Source organism: Ascaphus truei, chromosome 3 (genome assembly GCF_040206685.1).
Source record: "Ascaphus truei isolate aAscTru1 chromosome 3, aAscTru1.hap1, whole genome shotgun sequence".
NCBI classification, from domain to species: domain Eukaryota; kingdom Metazoa; phylum Chordata; class Amphibia; order Anura; family Ascaphidae; genus Ascaphus; species Ascaphus truei.
This window is the reverse complement of record NC_134485.1, coordinates 59,041,142-59,054,115: the sequence shown is the minus strand read 5'-3', so window position 1 is coordinate 59,054,115 and position 12,974 is coordinate 59,041,142. Positions and strand designations below refer to the sequence as shown.

General features: G+C 40.0%; 1 protein-coding gene across 3 annotated transcripts in view; it reads right to left on the bottom strand.

The window, feature by feature from the left end:
* The window catches only part of TBC1D23 (TBC1 domain family member 23), a 53,242-nt gene that overhangs the window by 24,532 nt on the left and 15,736 nt on the right, over positions 1-12,974 (bottom strand). For all 3 annotated transcript variants that reach the window (XR_012800403.1, XM_075594078.1, XM_075594079.1), the window contains exons 2-5: positions 11,605-11,716; positions 10,543-10,648; positions 7,221-7,425; positions 2,639-2,762 (exon numbers count right to left, since the gene is read on the bottom strand). Coding sequence is in view for 2 of the 3 variants with exons in the window: in XM_075594078.1 (XP_075450193.1) it covers positions 2,639-2,762; positions 7,221-7,425; positions 10,543-10,648; positions 11,605-11,716 (547 nt within the window). In the remaining variant the exon portion in view is untranslated. The remainder of the gene's footprint in view (positions 1-2,638; positions 2,763-7,220; positions 7,426-10,542; positions 10,649-11,604; positions 11,717-12,974) is intronic.

The window sequence follows — 12,974 nt, the reverse complement described above, 5'->3', positions numbered from 1 at the left end:
CAAGTGTGACCACCTCTATAAAAGCCGAAGTTTTAGCAGTTTGCTGGTCTGGAGCATTCAGGTGTGTGTTAACACAATGCCAAGGAGGAAAGACATCAGCAATGATCTTTGAGAAGCAATTGTTGCTGCCCATCAATCTGGGAAGTGTTATAAGGCCATTTCCAAACAATTTAAAGTCCATCATTCTACAGTGAGAAAGATTATTCAAAAGTGGAAAACATTCAAGAAAGTTGCCAATTTTCCCCAGGAGTGGAAATCCCAGCAAATTCACCCTGAGGTCAGACCGTGCAATGCTCAGAGTAATTGCAAAATACCCAAGAGTTACATCTCTGACTCTACAGGCCTCAGTTAGCATGTTAAATGTGAAAGTTCATGACAGTACAATTTGAAAAAGACTGAACATGTATGGTTTTTGGAAAGCCTCTTCTCTCTAAAAAGAACATGGCAGCACGGCTTAGGTTTGCAAAGTTGCATCTGAACAAACCACAACACTTCTGGAACAATGTCCTTTGGACAGATGAGACCAAAGTGGAGATAATGCACAGCGCCACGTTTGGTTAAAACCAAACACAGCATATCAGCACAAACACCTCATACCAACTGTCAAGCACGGTGGTGGAGGGGTGATGATTTGGGCTTGTTTTTGCAGCCACAGGACCTGAGAACCTTGCAGTCATTGAGTCGACCATGAACTCCTCTGTATACCAAAGTATTCTAGACTCAAATGTGAGGCCATTTGTCCGACAGCTAAAGCTTGGCCGAAATTGGGTCATGCAACAGGACAATGATCCCAAGCACACCAGCAAATCTAAAACAGAATGGCTGAAAAAGAAAAGAATCAAGGTGTTGCAATGGCCCAGTCAAAGTCCAGACCTCAACCCGATTGAAATGCTGAGGCTGGACTTTAAGAGAGCTGTGCATAAACAAATGCCCACAAACCTCAATGAACTGAAGCAACGTTGTAAACAAGAGTGGGCCAAAATTCCTCCACAACGATGTGAGAGACTGATAAAGTCATACAGAAAACGATTACTTCCAAGTTATTGCTGCTAAAGGTGGTTCTACAAGCTTTTGAATCATAAGGTGTACTTGGTTTTTCACACATGGCTTCTCCATTTTGGCTTTATTTTTGCTAAATAAATAATGACAGTGTAATATGTCATGTGTTGTTGTTCATCTGAGGTTGTGTATACCTAATGTTAAGACCTGCTAAGGAACAGATGATTGTTATTATGTCCTGATATGTAAAACCATGGAATTCAAAGAGGCTGTAATGTTTTTTTCACATGACTGTAACTTTAATTTGTATCCAATTCCCCTCACATCAGTTCAGTTACTTACCAGTGACATTGTAGCATTGTGCCATTTAGTATCAAAGTAGTGTAGTTAAAGCACATAACTGGCACATTGGTTGGCGGTATGGGCAGTATCAAGAGATCATAGCCGGTTTTAAAGAAACATGCCGGAGAGAAGAGATACATATCTAACTCTCTTCATCTGGATGAGGCTATAACTTGATGCGGACAGTAGGCTTAAACACACACTTGGTGTGCCTGTTTCTAGCTGCGTCTGCAGTGTTGATTGATCTTTAAAACCGGCTATGATCTGTTGATACTGCCCTTACCGCCAACCAGTACCAGTTATGTGCTTTAACTACACTACTTTGATACTAAATAGCAGAAAGCTACAATGCCACTCTGGTAAGTGACAGAACTTCTGATGTGAGGGGAATTGGATACATATTAAAGCTATAATAATGCTGGGGCAGGCACAGCCGTGCCTTCAGGCTTTAAACATATACCTGATACTAAGGAGGCAACTGAAAACGGGCATATAAATTTGATTATAAAAATCAGGCACGGATATCTTTTACTACTACCATCAGACTAAACTATAGCAGGAACATGATATTTACCCTGCTAGCTAAACACCTTTAACACCACGGTGTTATTGGCATTCATGCTTCCACAACACTTCCCCCACTAAAGGAGTTAACTCTTTACTTACCTCTGGTAGCACTCTGCATTGAGAATATCTTCTGCACTGACCATTGATGGCCACACAGCTAAAACTACTTACACTGTGGACACACTTTACATGTTTATGTAGTTTTTTGTCTGTACCCTTTTTGGTTTATCCACTACTGGTGATGTAGTGCTCTGGGCTGTACTGATCATCCCAGAGTTCTTGTGATCAATGTAAAAATTATATTAATGGTAACATATAGACCAATCTAGGTATATACTACCAGGTTTATATATTTCATCAAATAGGAGACAATTTCCATGAGACTCCATTGAAGGAACACATATGATCTACATTAGGGTCAGCAACTTACTTACACATTATTTTACTGTATATGTTTATTATTAGTGTCATCAGGATTGGTCATGGATTTATTACCAATCCTATGTTCATTACCATTTTTAACTACATCTAATTCATAATAATAAACTGTGAGTGCATTCAAAGGGGATTTCTTTCCTCTCTGATTATATATCCCTATAATCAATTGATTATCCCTATTGCACCACAGTTTACATCTTTATTCCCTAGGCTGATGTTGGAGTGCTTCCTTTCCCTACCTCCCCTCTCCCCTCCCTTTCCTACACATAGTACTAATTCACTATATAGTTACCCAGTTGAGTGCATAGAGGTCAGGAGTAATCTTCTTTGTGTCTAGAAAAGAACAAAGCTCAGGCTCGTGGTATTGCAGAAGCAGCCGAAATAAATGAAATGGTTTTCCTTTCTTGTAACAATCCCTAAGGGGAAAAAAAAAACATTTTATTGATAAATATTTAACCAGGAAAAATACATTGAGTACCTCTTGTTTTCAAGTATAACCAATATACAGCATTCAATTATAGAGAAGCAACTGTGCATGTTTTAATTATTTTTAGTCATAAGTATGCTTACAAACGGTGTTGAGTAGCCACTGCATATCCATATTTTATACAAAACAGAAATCCCCCTGCACTAGCACATTACAATTCTAAGCCATAATTGAGCGCTCTACAACATATAGGAAGGACCTCTCAGGGTCCTCTACACCCAATGAAGGACCCCTAGTTGTTTGAAGTTTGTAAGATATCAACTAATTGTTGGATCAATAGAAAGGTATCATACCACCTACTCCCTCACCCTCCTTCGTTACTACAACATTTAGGATGGGATTTTGAAATTAAAAAAGTAGGAGCAGAGTTCAAGGAAACTAGAAGTTTAGTTCGACAGTTTCCATGTTGCCAGTTTAGTTTCCTAGAAAATGAAGCGCTGTGGTTATCAAGTGAAAAGCATCCAATATGAACAGGATATAAGAAACAAAGATTTACGTGCAGGTCACTAAAATAAATTGGACTGTAACAAAATGCCGTGTAGATTGGTAATGCAATAAATTGTGCCTGTCAGACAGAGAATAGTGTATGCCATTCATTCGCTCAAAGAATCAATATCTCAAACACTATCATCTATGTACTTCTAGTTGCATACAGCTCCTCCTTCCCAAAGAAACAAAGTGCAAGACATTTACAAGACTGAAATTGGATTAACGGCTGATAAGATCATAAATTCCACAACGAATAACAAACAGGGGTATTATTTCCATGCATAAGAGGTTCAGAGGGGGTCAGGTGCCCATCAGATTGGGCTGCAGGAGTCAGAAATGACGATTTAACATTTTTAATTTTATTATTGGTTAATTTATTTTAATTTAGCATGTTTGTTTGAAATGCAAGTTTAAATACATTTTGGTATAAAAGGGGCCAAGAGGGCATGCATGATGGCCGCTTAGGGCGTGAGCTGTGTCTATGTGCAAGGACAAACATTAATTGCAACTAATTAGCCGCATATTTTTCTACTACAAAAAAAATTCGAAATAAAATCTGTGAAACTATAAAAGGGCTTAGTGCGAGAGAATACCCGAAGACTAATTAATATTACATATTCATACCAATAAAATTCCTACTATATTACTATCGATTGATGCAGAGAAAGGTTTTGATAGAGTAAGATGGTAATTTATAGACAGTGCCCCTGAGCATAATTGGTTTAGACCAGCAGTGCACAAAGTGGGGGGCGGCGCAGCGGCTACAGAGGAACTTAAATTAAGTGCGGGGGGGACCGCGTGAGGTCTCTGCAGCTTCACTTACCTGATCTTCGGCGATGCGTCGCCATGGTAACCGGGGTTACGAGATCTCACGTTGCCATGGCAACGTGAGGTCTCATGACCCCATGATGACATTTGACGCCGTAGCCGAGGAGGCGCGAGGCAGAAGGTAAGGAGGCAGGGGGGCGCAAGTTAAAAACTTTGTGCACCCCTGGTTTAGACTATAAGGGGCAATTTTTTTTTTTTTTTAATCAAGCTCCGATGCAACGTTTCGAACTTCAATCCGGTGTTAACTGCCATTCAAATACTCTGCATTGGAGCTGCAGGAGTGCCATTCAAATACTCTGCATTGGAGCTGCAGGAGTGCCATTCACATACTCTGCATTGGAGCCGCAGGAGTGCCATTCAAATATAGCTTTATATAATAACCCAACAGCAAACGTTAAAAAAATGAGACATTGAAACTCTTTTTTATTTAAAATGACACCAGACAAGGTTGTCCCTCTCCCCTTTAATTTTTGAGCTAATAATTGAACTTCTACTTGAAGTTATCTGTAGAAATCCCAATATGTCTGGTGTCCAAATAGGCCATAACACCCACACAATTGCACTATAAACCAAAGATGAACACTTGACCAGAAAAAAAGCGATTCAAATATATTTTTGCAGGGAATTCTTTATCTAGCCTAAACAGTACCTCGTTTCTTGTATTCTTATTTACCCCACACAAAGTAATGTGTGGTTTGACTGCTATGTACATAGCCGCAACAAACTCTAGGTACAGATTAAATCATTGCTCTGTAGGGGTGTAGACGTCGATTTGGTGTATTGGTTCCATAAAATCTGCAGACCGTCTTTAGTTGGAAAAACTGACACACAGTATATTGTACTACAATTCAGTAGTCAGATTTTAAGCCATTTGAGCCCCATAGTTGACACTATATGCCAATTACAATGATTAAGAATTTCTGCGTGTCAATGGTAGACACCCGGATTTTAGCACTTCTATAGTTAATAACGATGTTGTCAATGCCAAATATTCTTACTGTAATATAAGCTGAAGTGATAAAGTGCTTACCTGATCATTTCCCTCAAAGTTTTACCTTAACTGACTTTTTCTTTTCTGTTTACTTATAGCCCATTTTAGTTTTTTTCCTTTCTATTTTTTTTGCGCACATTACTTTCCTGACATCATCTTATATATCTATTTGTTGTATTATCTAAAATAAAAACTTTCAATAGTTTACAAAAGTGGCCAAGAGAGTTACAATAGGAAATGTTTAGCATTTAAAAAAGGACCAATCCAAGCAAGCAATTTATTTATTTATTTACACAAAGGGTCTTTGATGAAGGGGGTCTCGGGAGCTGAACGCCATTCAATTCAACTCCAGGGATTGCCCGCTTCAAGAAATATTTACTTCCAAAAGGGCACCAGGATACCTCTGCTTTTTAAAGCTCCCATGGCCAATGGGATGCCGCACCGATGACGTCACAGCTTCCTGTTGCTATTGGGCGCAAGAGCTTTGAAGAGCGGCCATACTGTGATCCCAACTAGCCGAGCCGGACAGCTACCGGCACCTGCTACAGATGTAAATATCTCCGTAAACTGGAGGTCCCTGGAACTGAAAATAACGGGGTTCCGTTCCTGAGACCCCCTGCTTCAATCCTCTGTGTAAATAAATAAATAAATAAATAAAAATTCCGGCTTGGACTGTTGCTTTAAAAGAAACGAGGTTACTTAAAAGACAGTATTTAATAATGTTCCGATTATAGCATCCGCTGCTAATCTTTATAAATTATTGTATGTATCCTGCAAAGTACATTATTATTCTGATGGATAGTAATGTATATATTTAAAAAAATAGTTAAGACTGGTAGTAAGAACCATATTTTTCACCCAAAAGAGAAACCACCGGAATAAATTCAGCAAGTACATTTAATATGAAATGGGTATAGCTATTTAAAATAAATGAAGACATAGAATCAATAGAATCTTAGGTATGTAAAATGCTCCATAATATTAGTTTGACAAAAGAGAGACATTCCATTAACTTTATTGTGACTTCATTCTCTAAGGTCTGGCCATATTTGAGATTCACAAATATTTTCAGCCGTATCTTTAAAGCTAGCCATATTCGAAACATGGTTACAGAGTAGATGAGGTTCAAAAAAAGACATAAGTCCATAAACTTCAAACTACTGTTTGCTAAATGTAGATGACAGATACCTATCCTATATTTGTATTTACAGTATTTTGATGCAGAGGAAAGCAAACAAAAACCACCAGTGAAACATCATCCAATGATGCTGTATCATAAGGGGAAACATTTATTCCTTCCTGACTCTAAGAATTGGCAATCAGATTACTCCCTGGATCAACTTCCTTTCCATGTTTACTTATTTGGTATAACCCTGTATACCTTTCCTTTCTAAAAAAAAGATGTACAACCTTTATTTTGAGATGTCTATTGCATCTGCCATCACAGTCTCCATGGGTAATGAATTCCACATTTTAACTCCTCTTACTGTAAAGAACCCTTTCCTTTGTTGCTGGTGAAATCTCATTTCCTCCAACCTCAAAGGATGACCCCGTGTCGTTTGTACTGTCCTTGGGATGATTAGTTCTTTTGAAAGCTCCAAGTATTTATCCTGAATATATTTGTATATAGTTATCATATCCCCGCTTAGATGCCCCCTTTCTAATGTAAACAAATCTAAATTAAATAGCCTCTCCTCACAAGTCAAAATTTCCCTCCCCTTTATTAATGTGGTAGCTCTTCTCTGCACTTTTTCTTGTTCCATAATGTATTTTTTATGGAGTGGTAAACATGAATGAAGAAACAAAACAAATGGGAAATTGAATAAACGTGCTAATAATTTTTAAATATATTACTTGATGCTCAAGTTGCACGATTCCTGGGATGAAGCAACTCAGAATTGAGGTTTGACAATGACAGCTTGTTAGAGTTGAGGCCTTTGGGAAAATGAGGACTTGAAAATGTGAATGACAAGGAAAGGCTAGCAAAAACATTGGTGAAAGATATGTATTCCAGTGCAGGCGCCCGAATGTTGCATACCTGTAAGGAATTCCAGTGAATAACATAATTTATAGTTGTACCTGGGTATATATTTATTCATGATTGCGTAGAAGGAATTGTATAAATCGCTGCGTGGCAACTGGAGGTCAACCAGTGGTTTAAGAAGATGTATCCAGCTGACATCTGCATGGTACTTAACATTGCGGGATTTACAGTAAAAGGTAACAACAGATTCAATATCTACAAGTGCTGCCAATTTCTTCTCTTCTGGCATTGGGAGATGGTCTGAAAAAAAAGAAGCAGGCAGTTAATATAATGTATCCATCTACTAGTAACCACTAAATTGTAATATATACCATTGCTTTCCAATCCGAACCAAAGACATTTATCAAAAATGTACTGGAACAAATACCTAGGTAGTAGGGTAAATCGGGACTTTGGGATATTCTTTCAACTAGACCTTTAAAGAAGATCTGATAATAAAAGTTTACAACAAAAGAAAGCTTATCTGAAGTCTTATTAGGTCATTTGGATCATGCTGTAATGTTCATTAATAAGTAAAACTGGCCAATCTATTCTTAAATAAGAACCAAGGATAATGTTAGAAAATACCCTCAAAGAGCACAAAGTTTCTCCCCATCCCAAATCAAGACCCTCAACTGATGTGACTGTTGCAGGACCCTCTGGAAACAGAAGGGTTAAGAAAGGCATTTTAAATCAGTAATCTCATCTCAGCATACGTTCTTCACTTATTCATAGTTACCGGAAACTGTTTATGAAGACGTATTGCTAGTTGGCATGCTCTGATTATTATGTGAAGCCCACTTACTTCACCTAGTTGTGTGAAGTATTGTGGAGCCCACTTACTTCCCCTAGTTGAATTTGTATTCATAAATGAAGTCTTGACATGCAATGGAAATGTCCAATCTCTATTCCTTTAAAAAAAAGGGAAACCCTACCGTCTAGTAATCTGATTTGCAGACATTTTGTGATGATGTATAGTAGTCCATGATATACATGTATAGTAGGGGTGGCCCACATATTTCTCAGGCGGGCCAATGGGGGAAAAAAATTCTTGGGGTCCACTGTCCTCCCTGTCACTGCCAGGGCAGCAGCGGGGATTGTGCCAGTCTGTGCATAGACAGCTTTCCCAGGGCCCAGGACAAGAGTTTACACCTTGGTCTCCTGTGTTGGTAGCCCTGTCAACCCTCTCTCTCGTTCTCCTACACCCCCACCCCTCTCTGCTCTGAACTGTTTGCTCTCACCATCCCTTTATTTCTCTCTTACCCATCCCCCATGTATTATTCTCCCCATCTCTTCATCTCCCCTCCTCACTGACAAACTCCCATTTTTCAATTCCCCCTCACTCACCATTCCTCAATTTCCCCTCACTCACCATTCCTCCCCTCTTTACAAATCACCCCCATACTCACAATGTTACCCCTCTCCCTCATTCATAATTTGACTCCATCCCACACAATTTTACCTTGGGGGTGCCGTGGCAAAGGATCCACCGGGGATCAGCCTCTTCTCATGCCGCAAGTTGTCCTGCCCGGAAGTCGGGTCCAACTACTGCATCTGCCACGAGGCCCCAGCTCCCCTCCAGTCCTGCTGAGGAGGGGAGCTCCGTCCTCGCGGAGATTGGGCTCGATTTCCGGTGGGAGAAGAGGCTGATCACATGGAGGATCACAGGGGCCACCTCAAGTGCCGTCGTGGGTTACTTGGTAGCCCGCAGGCCACCCCTGATTTATAGCTAATGGTTTCCTCTTTCAACAAGGACCATCCCCAGCTGCAAAAGGTAGTGAATAAAGAGTAAATTGCAGGTCTTGTTGGGCATCTATGAATGATGAGTCTATTAAGACAGTTCTCCCTCCATTAGAGAGGTTAGGAGAGCTTTTTACATGTACAGTAGTGTTAGGACTCGCAAAAGAGGGGATACGGTAGCATGGTTTGCCAGCTTAAAATGTTTTGGCCAAAGAATTTAACTAAATAACCCTCACTTATGAGAAGAAAAACAGATAAGGATTTAATTATATAATTTGTCACCTTGGCTTTTGTTATATACATGGAGGTCACAATCGCAGTAATACTCCTTTTTACACAAATATATATGGGTGTGGGTTCTGAGCTTGCAGGGATTGTGTGGATTAGTGAATAAAGTTAGGCTTCTAATACCTGACACTAATCAGTCCTAAAAGGTGCTATCCCACTTACGCTGTCAAAAACACACTTTTCTCAAAATAAATAAAAGGGTAATTGGCTTCCCTAAACAAATGTAACCACGCTAATAGCAAAACATTTGGGTGCTTTCATTATTTTGGAAAATTAGTTACATGTTGAATTTTGGAGGCGGACTCTGAAGGAGAAAGTGGTGACAAAGTATTTCTTTATCCTTATTCTACTCCTTATCAGAGACACACAGATAAGTGGAGATGTGACAGTGGACTCTGACTGTACAAGCAGTTGCTGATCACATATTGACAAAACACAAAAGGGAGTAGCAAGAGGAAATAAATCCCCCAAGTCCAACTTCTAAAAAAAAATATTTTAAAATACTTATACTGTAGGTGTCAGGTAAAAAAGCAATAATCACGCAGAGAAGACCCTTTAAACAAGTCCCCGGAAATAGTTTACTGTGGTTCTAGGAGGGATTGCCCCTATAACAAGCATCTGCATCTTTACACATATGTTGAGACTTCAGATATTTGTTTTGGAAACAAAAGATGAAAATACGTGGTCTATGCCACTTACTTTTTTTTGTTAAGGAACACTATTATATTGTAAAATTCTGAGGAACCCCCAACTCTCCCTAATAGTATGTCCCAGATCAGATGCATTGTAAGGAGCCCCAACCCTCTCTTAGGCCTGGGACATAGTGAGTTTTAAGCTCGCTGAGGCAGGCTGAGCCGCGCTGAGCAGATGCACAAAGCTCCTGCATCTGTCATCAGCGCGGCTATAGTTTCTCCCTCCGCATGCGCGCTGATGCGTGCGGAGGCTGAGAAACTTTGCCGAGACAGGCAGGTTTGAAATTTGCCGCTCGGGGAAGCGAAGGAGCGGTCACGTGACCGTTCCCATCCAATGGGAGTGGGGGACTAGCCCCGCCTCCTGGCACGCCTCCGCTCTGCCCCCGCCCCCCGAGCGCGCTCACTGCCTCGCCTGCAAGGACAGGGAAAAGCCCCATTTTCAGCAGGCGAGGCATAGCAGGAGCGCGCTTCAGCGCGCTTAAACACACTATGTCCCAGGCCTAATAGAGCGTCTGAGATCAGATGCATTGTATATTATTCTGTATTTGGTACAATTTTCAAATGACCAGAAAATTGCATTGAACCCTTTAGGGATGCCCGGGGAACCCTGGTTGAAAAACACTGGCCTATGTTAAGGTAACAGCAATGAAGATCTTACCAATGAGATTTTGGCAATCCTGGTGAATCACTGACTGTTCTGGAAGATCCAAAGAACCATCCCACGAGGCCAAACTGTCCCCTTTTCCTGCCACATTTAATGCAATCTACAAAAACAGAAACATAAGAACATTCTTTGTTTTGTTTTTTACCAATACACTGCTGAAAGTACCTGAGATTTTGGCAGCAAACAGTAAATTACCAGAACGTTAATCTAGTGTGTGATTAGAGACCAACTCTTACAATACTTTCAAAATTAAAGCTTGATGCGAAGGGGAAAAGAAAAAAAGCACTCACTACAATCTCAAGAGAACAGAGACCTTGTTGCTTTGGGATGTGGCGTTTGTGCGTATTTTTAGAACTTGCATAGCATCACCAATCTCCTCAAATATTACAATATTTTTGCCTGTGGGCACCACACTAGAGATGTGAGAAAATGTCCAAAACGCTGGCGCAACATTTTAAGTGTCCTCCCCCCTCTAAAGTGATTCCCTGTACAATGTTTCGCTAAGCCTAAGGGCTAATAAGGTTACCAAATTAGTAACATTTCAGCAAAATGCCGCCAGGCAGTGAGCAACACAGGATGTGTGCCCTATTTATAGTCTTTGCATTAAGCGAATATAGCTTTTTTTTACAAAATTTAGCCAATTCGCATATTAAACGAAATTGTGATGCACGCTGCCCTAATGCTTGGCATGTTGATTGTGAATGGTGACTCAAAAAAGGGGCACATTTGCTTGGTTCGTGACCTTTTGTGAAAGGTTTGCACACTTCTACATCACAAATAATATTCTCTTAATGACGAATGAGCGTTTGATCAGCATTAACCCTGTGATTGCAAGGGGGCATGGAATTGCAGGCCCCTTGTGCCTCAATGCGCCGCAGGTCCATCTGGCACCCAAGGCGTTACATATTCACACAGAAGGGGGGGGGGGGAGCTATCAAAATAATCGCCAAGAGAGTCTTGTTTCCAACAAACAGTACATCTACACACATCGTCTTCTGTACATGTTAGGATTTGTCAAAGCGAGAATGAGATTATTCCTTGTAAACATATGCTCACCTTCCATACTTTCGTCCTAAGATCTGAAGGAATTAAGCGGCCTTCAATTATATTTCTCACAGTTTCAAGATCGCAGCCTCCTGCCTCAAGGGCTTCAGCGAGATCCGTCTCCCTGTTGGCAAGGGAACAAAAAGTATGATTACAAGCCTCCGGGGTAGATAAAAAAACAAAAAAAACAATAACCGTTTACTTAACATAAAAACCTTCCACCAAAACTTATATAATATGTGGTTGAAACCTATCCCAGCTTCACATTGCAAAGCCAGTATAACCTGCCTCTCACTGATGAGACCCAAAAAGGTCAAAAAGCTGTCTGTGGGTAGGTTTACTGGCTCTACACTTCTTTAGCCCAGGCTGTGCGGAAACGCTGTGTAAATGTGGCAGGCATACGCTTATAGGGGTCCACATTAAAAATGATTTAAAGCAAAAGGCGACAGTGCGTGTTCATTTTCATGTCATTTCCCAGAATCCCTTGCTGCAGTGGAAGCACTGTATGCTACGAGATAATGGGGAAAAGCAGGGTTGCAGACCTGTCTGAGACATGTTAATGTGCTCACATGTCAAATTTAGAATATAGAGTACAGTAAATAAAAATAAGTTATTTTTAAACTTTAGATGTTGTATAATGTTTGTCTCAATGCCACATTGTGTGGTACCTCTTTGCAAAGGCATAGTGCTGCTCCCTTTTTACCACTCTACTGAAGAAGTAATTATAATGCCATATTTAGCATTGGAGAACAATAAGTAACTGATCATTACTATTTTGTGTATAAAAATAAAATAAAAAATAATATAATATCTTATTCCCCATGCATAATAAAGAGATTTCACTTGAAACTTAAGAAATCATTGTGAGGAATGCCAATTACATGGATATTTGTCTTCCAAGTGGAATTGCCCTTTCAATTATGCTGTCAAACATTGAAACTACAACAAATGTATCTGTTGCAGGCAACTTTGGTAATAAAGGGTTAATAATTCAATGCAATAGTATCAAATCAGGGCACGATGGCATGGGATCTCCCACTGAATTGAATAGGAACCCCCATGTAATAGTGCCCCGATCAGTATGTCACAGTTTAATAAATAACCCCAAAGAATTTTGAAGTACTTTCTTATTTGGGGGCATCCGTGGGTTAAATCCGAGCCTTTAAATCTCGCTGCTGCACCAGATTTTATCATGAACTGTAAACTATAAAGCCGTCACATGCCCGTCATGATCCGCGCACAGAAAGCAGCTCAAAGAGTCTTACAGCCCAGAAATAAAGAAAACAAACACATACTCACATTAAATCAACTGAAGTAGAAAACAGTTATGACAAATTATACCTTCGAGAAACTAATAAGTGACAATCTGTATTTGGTACACC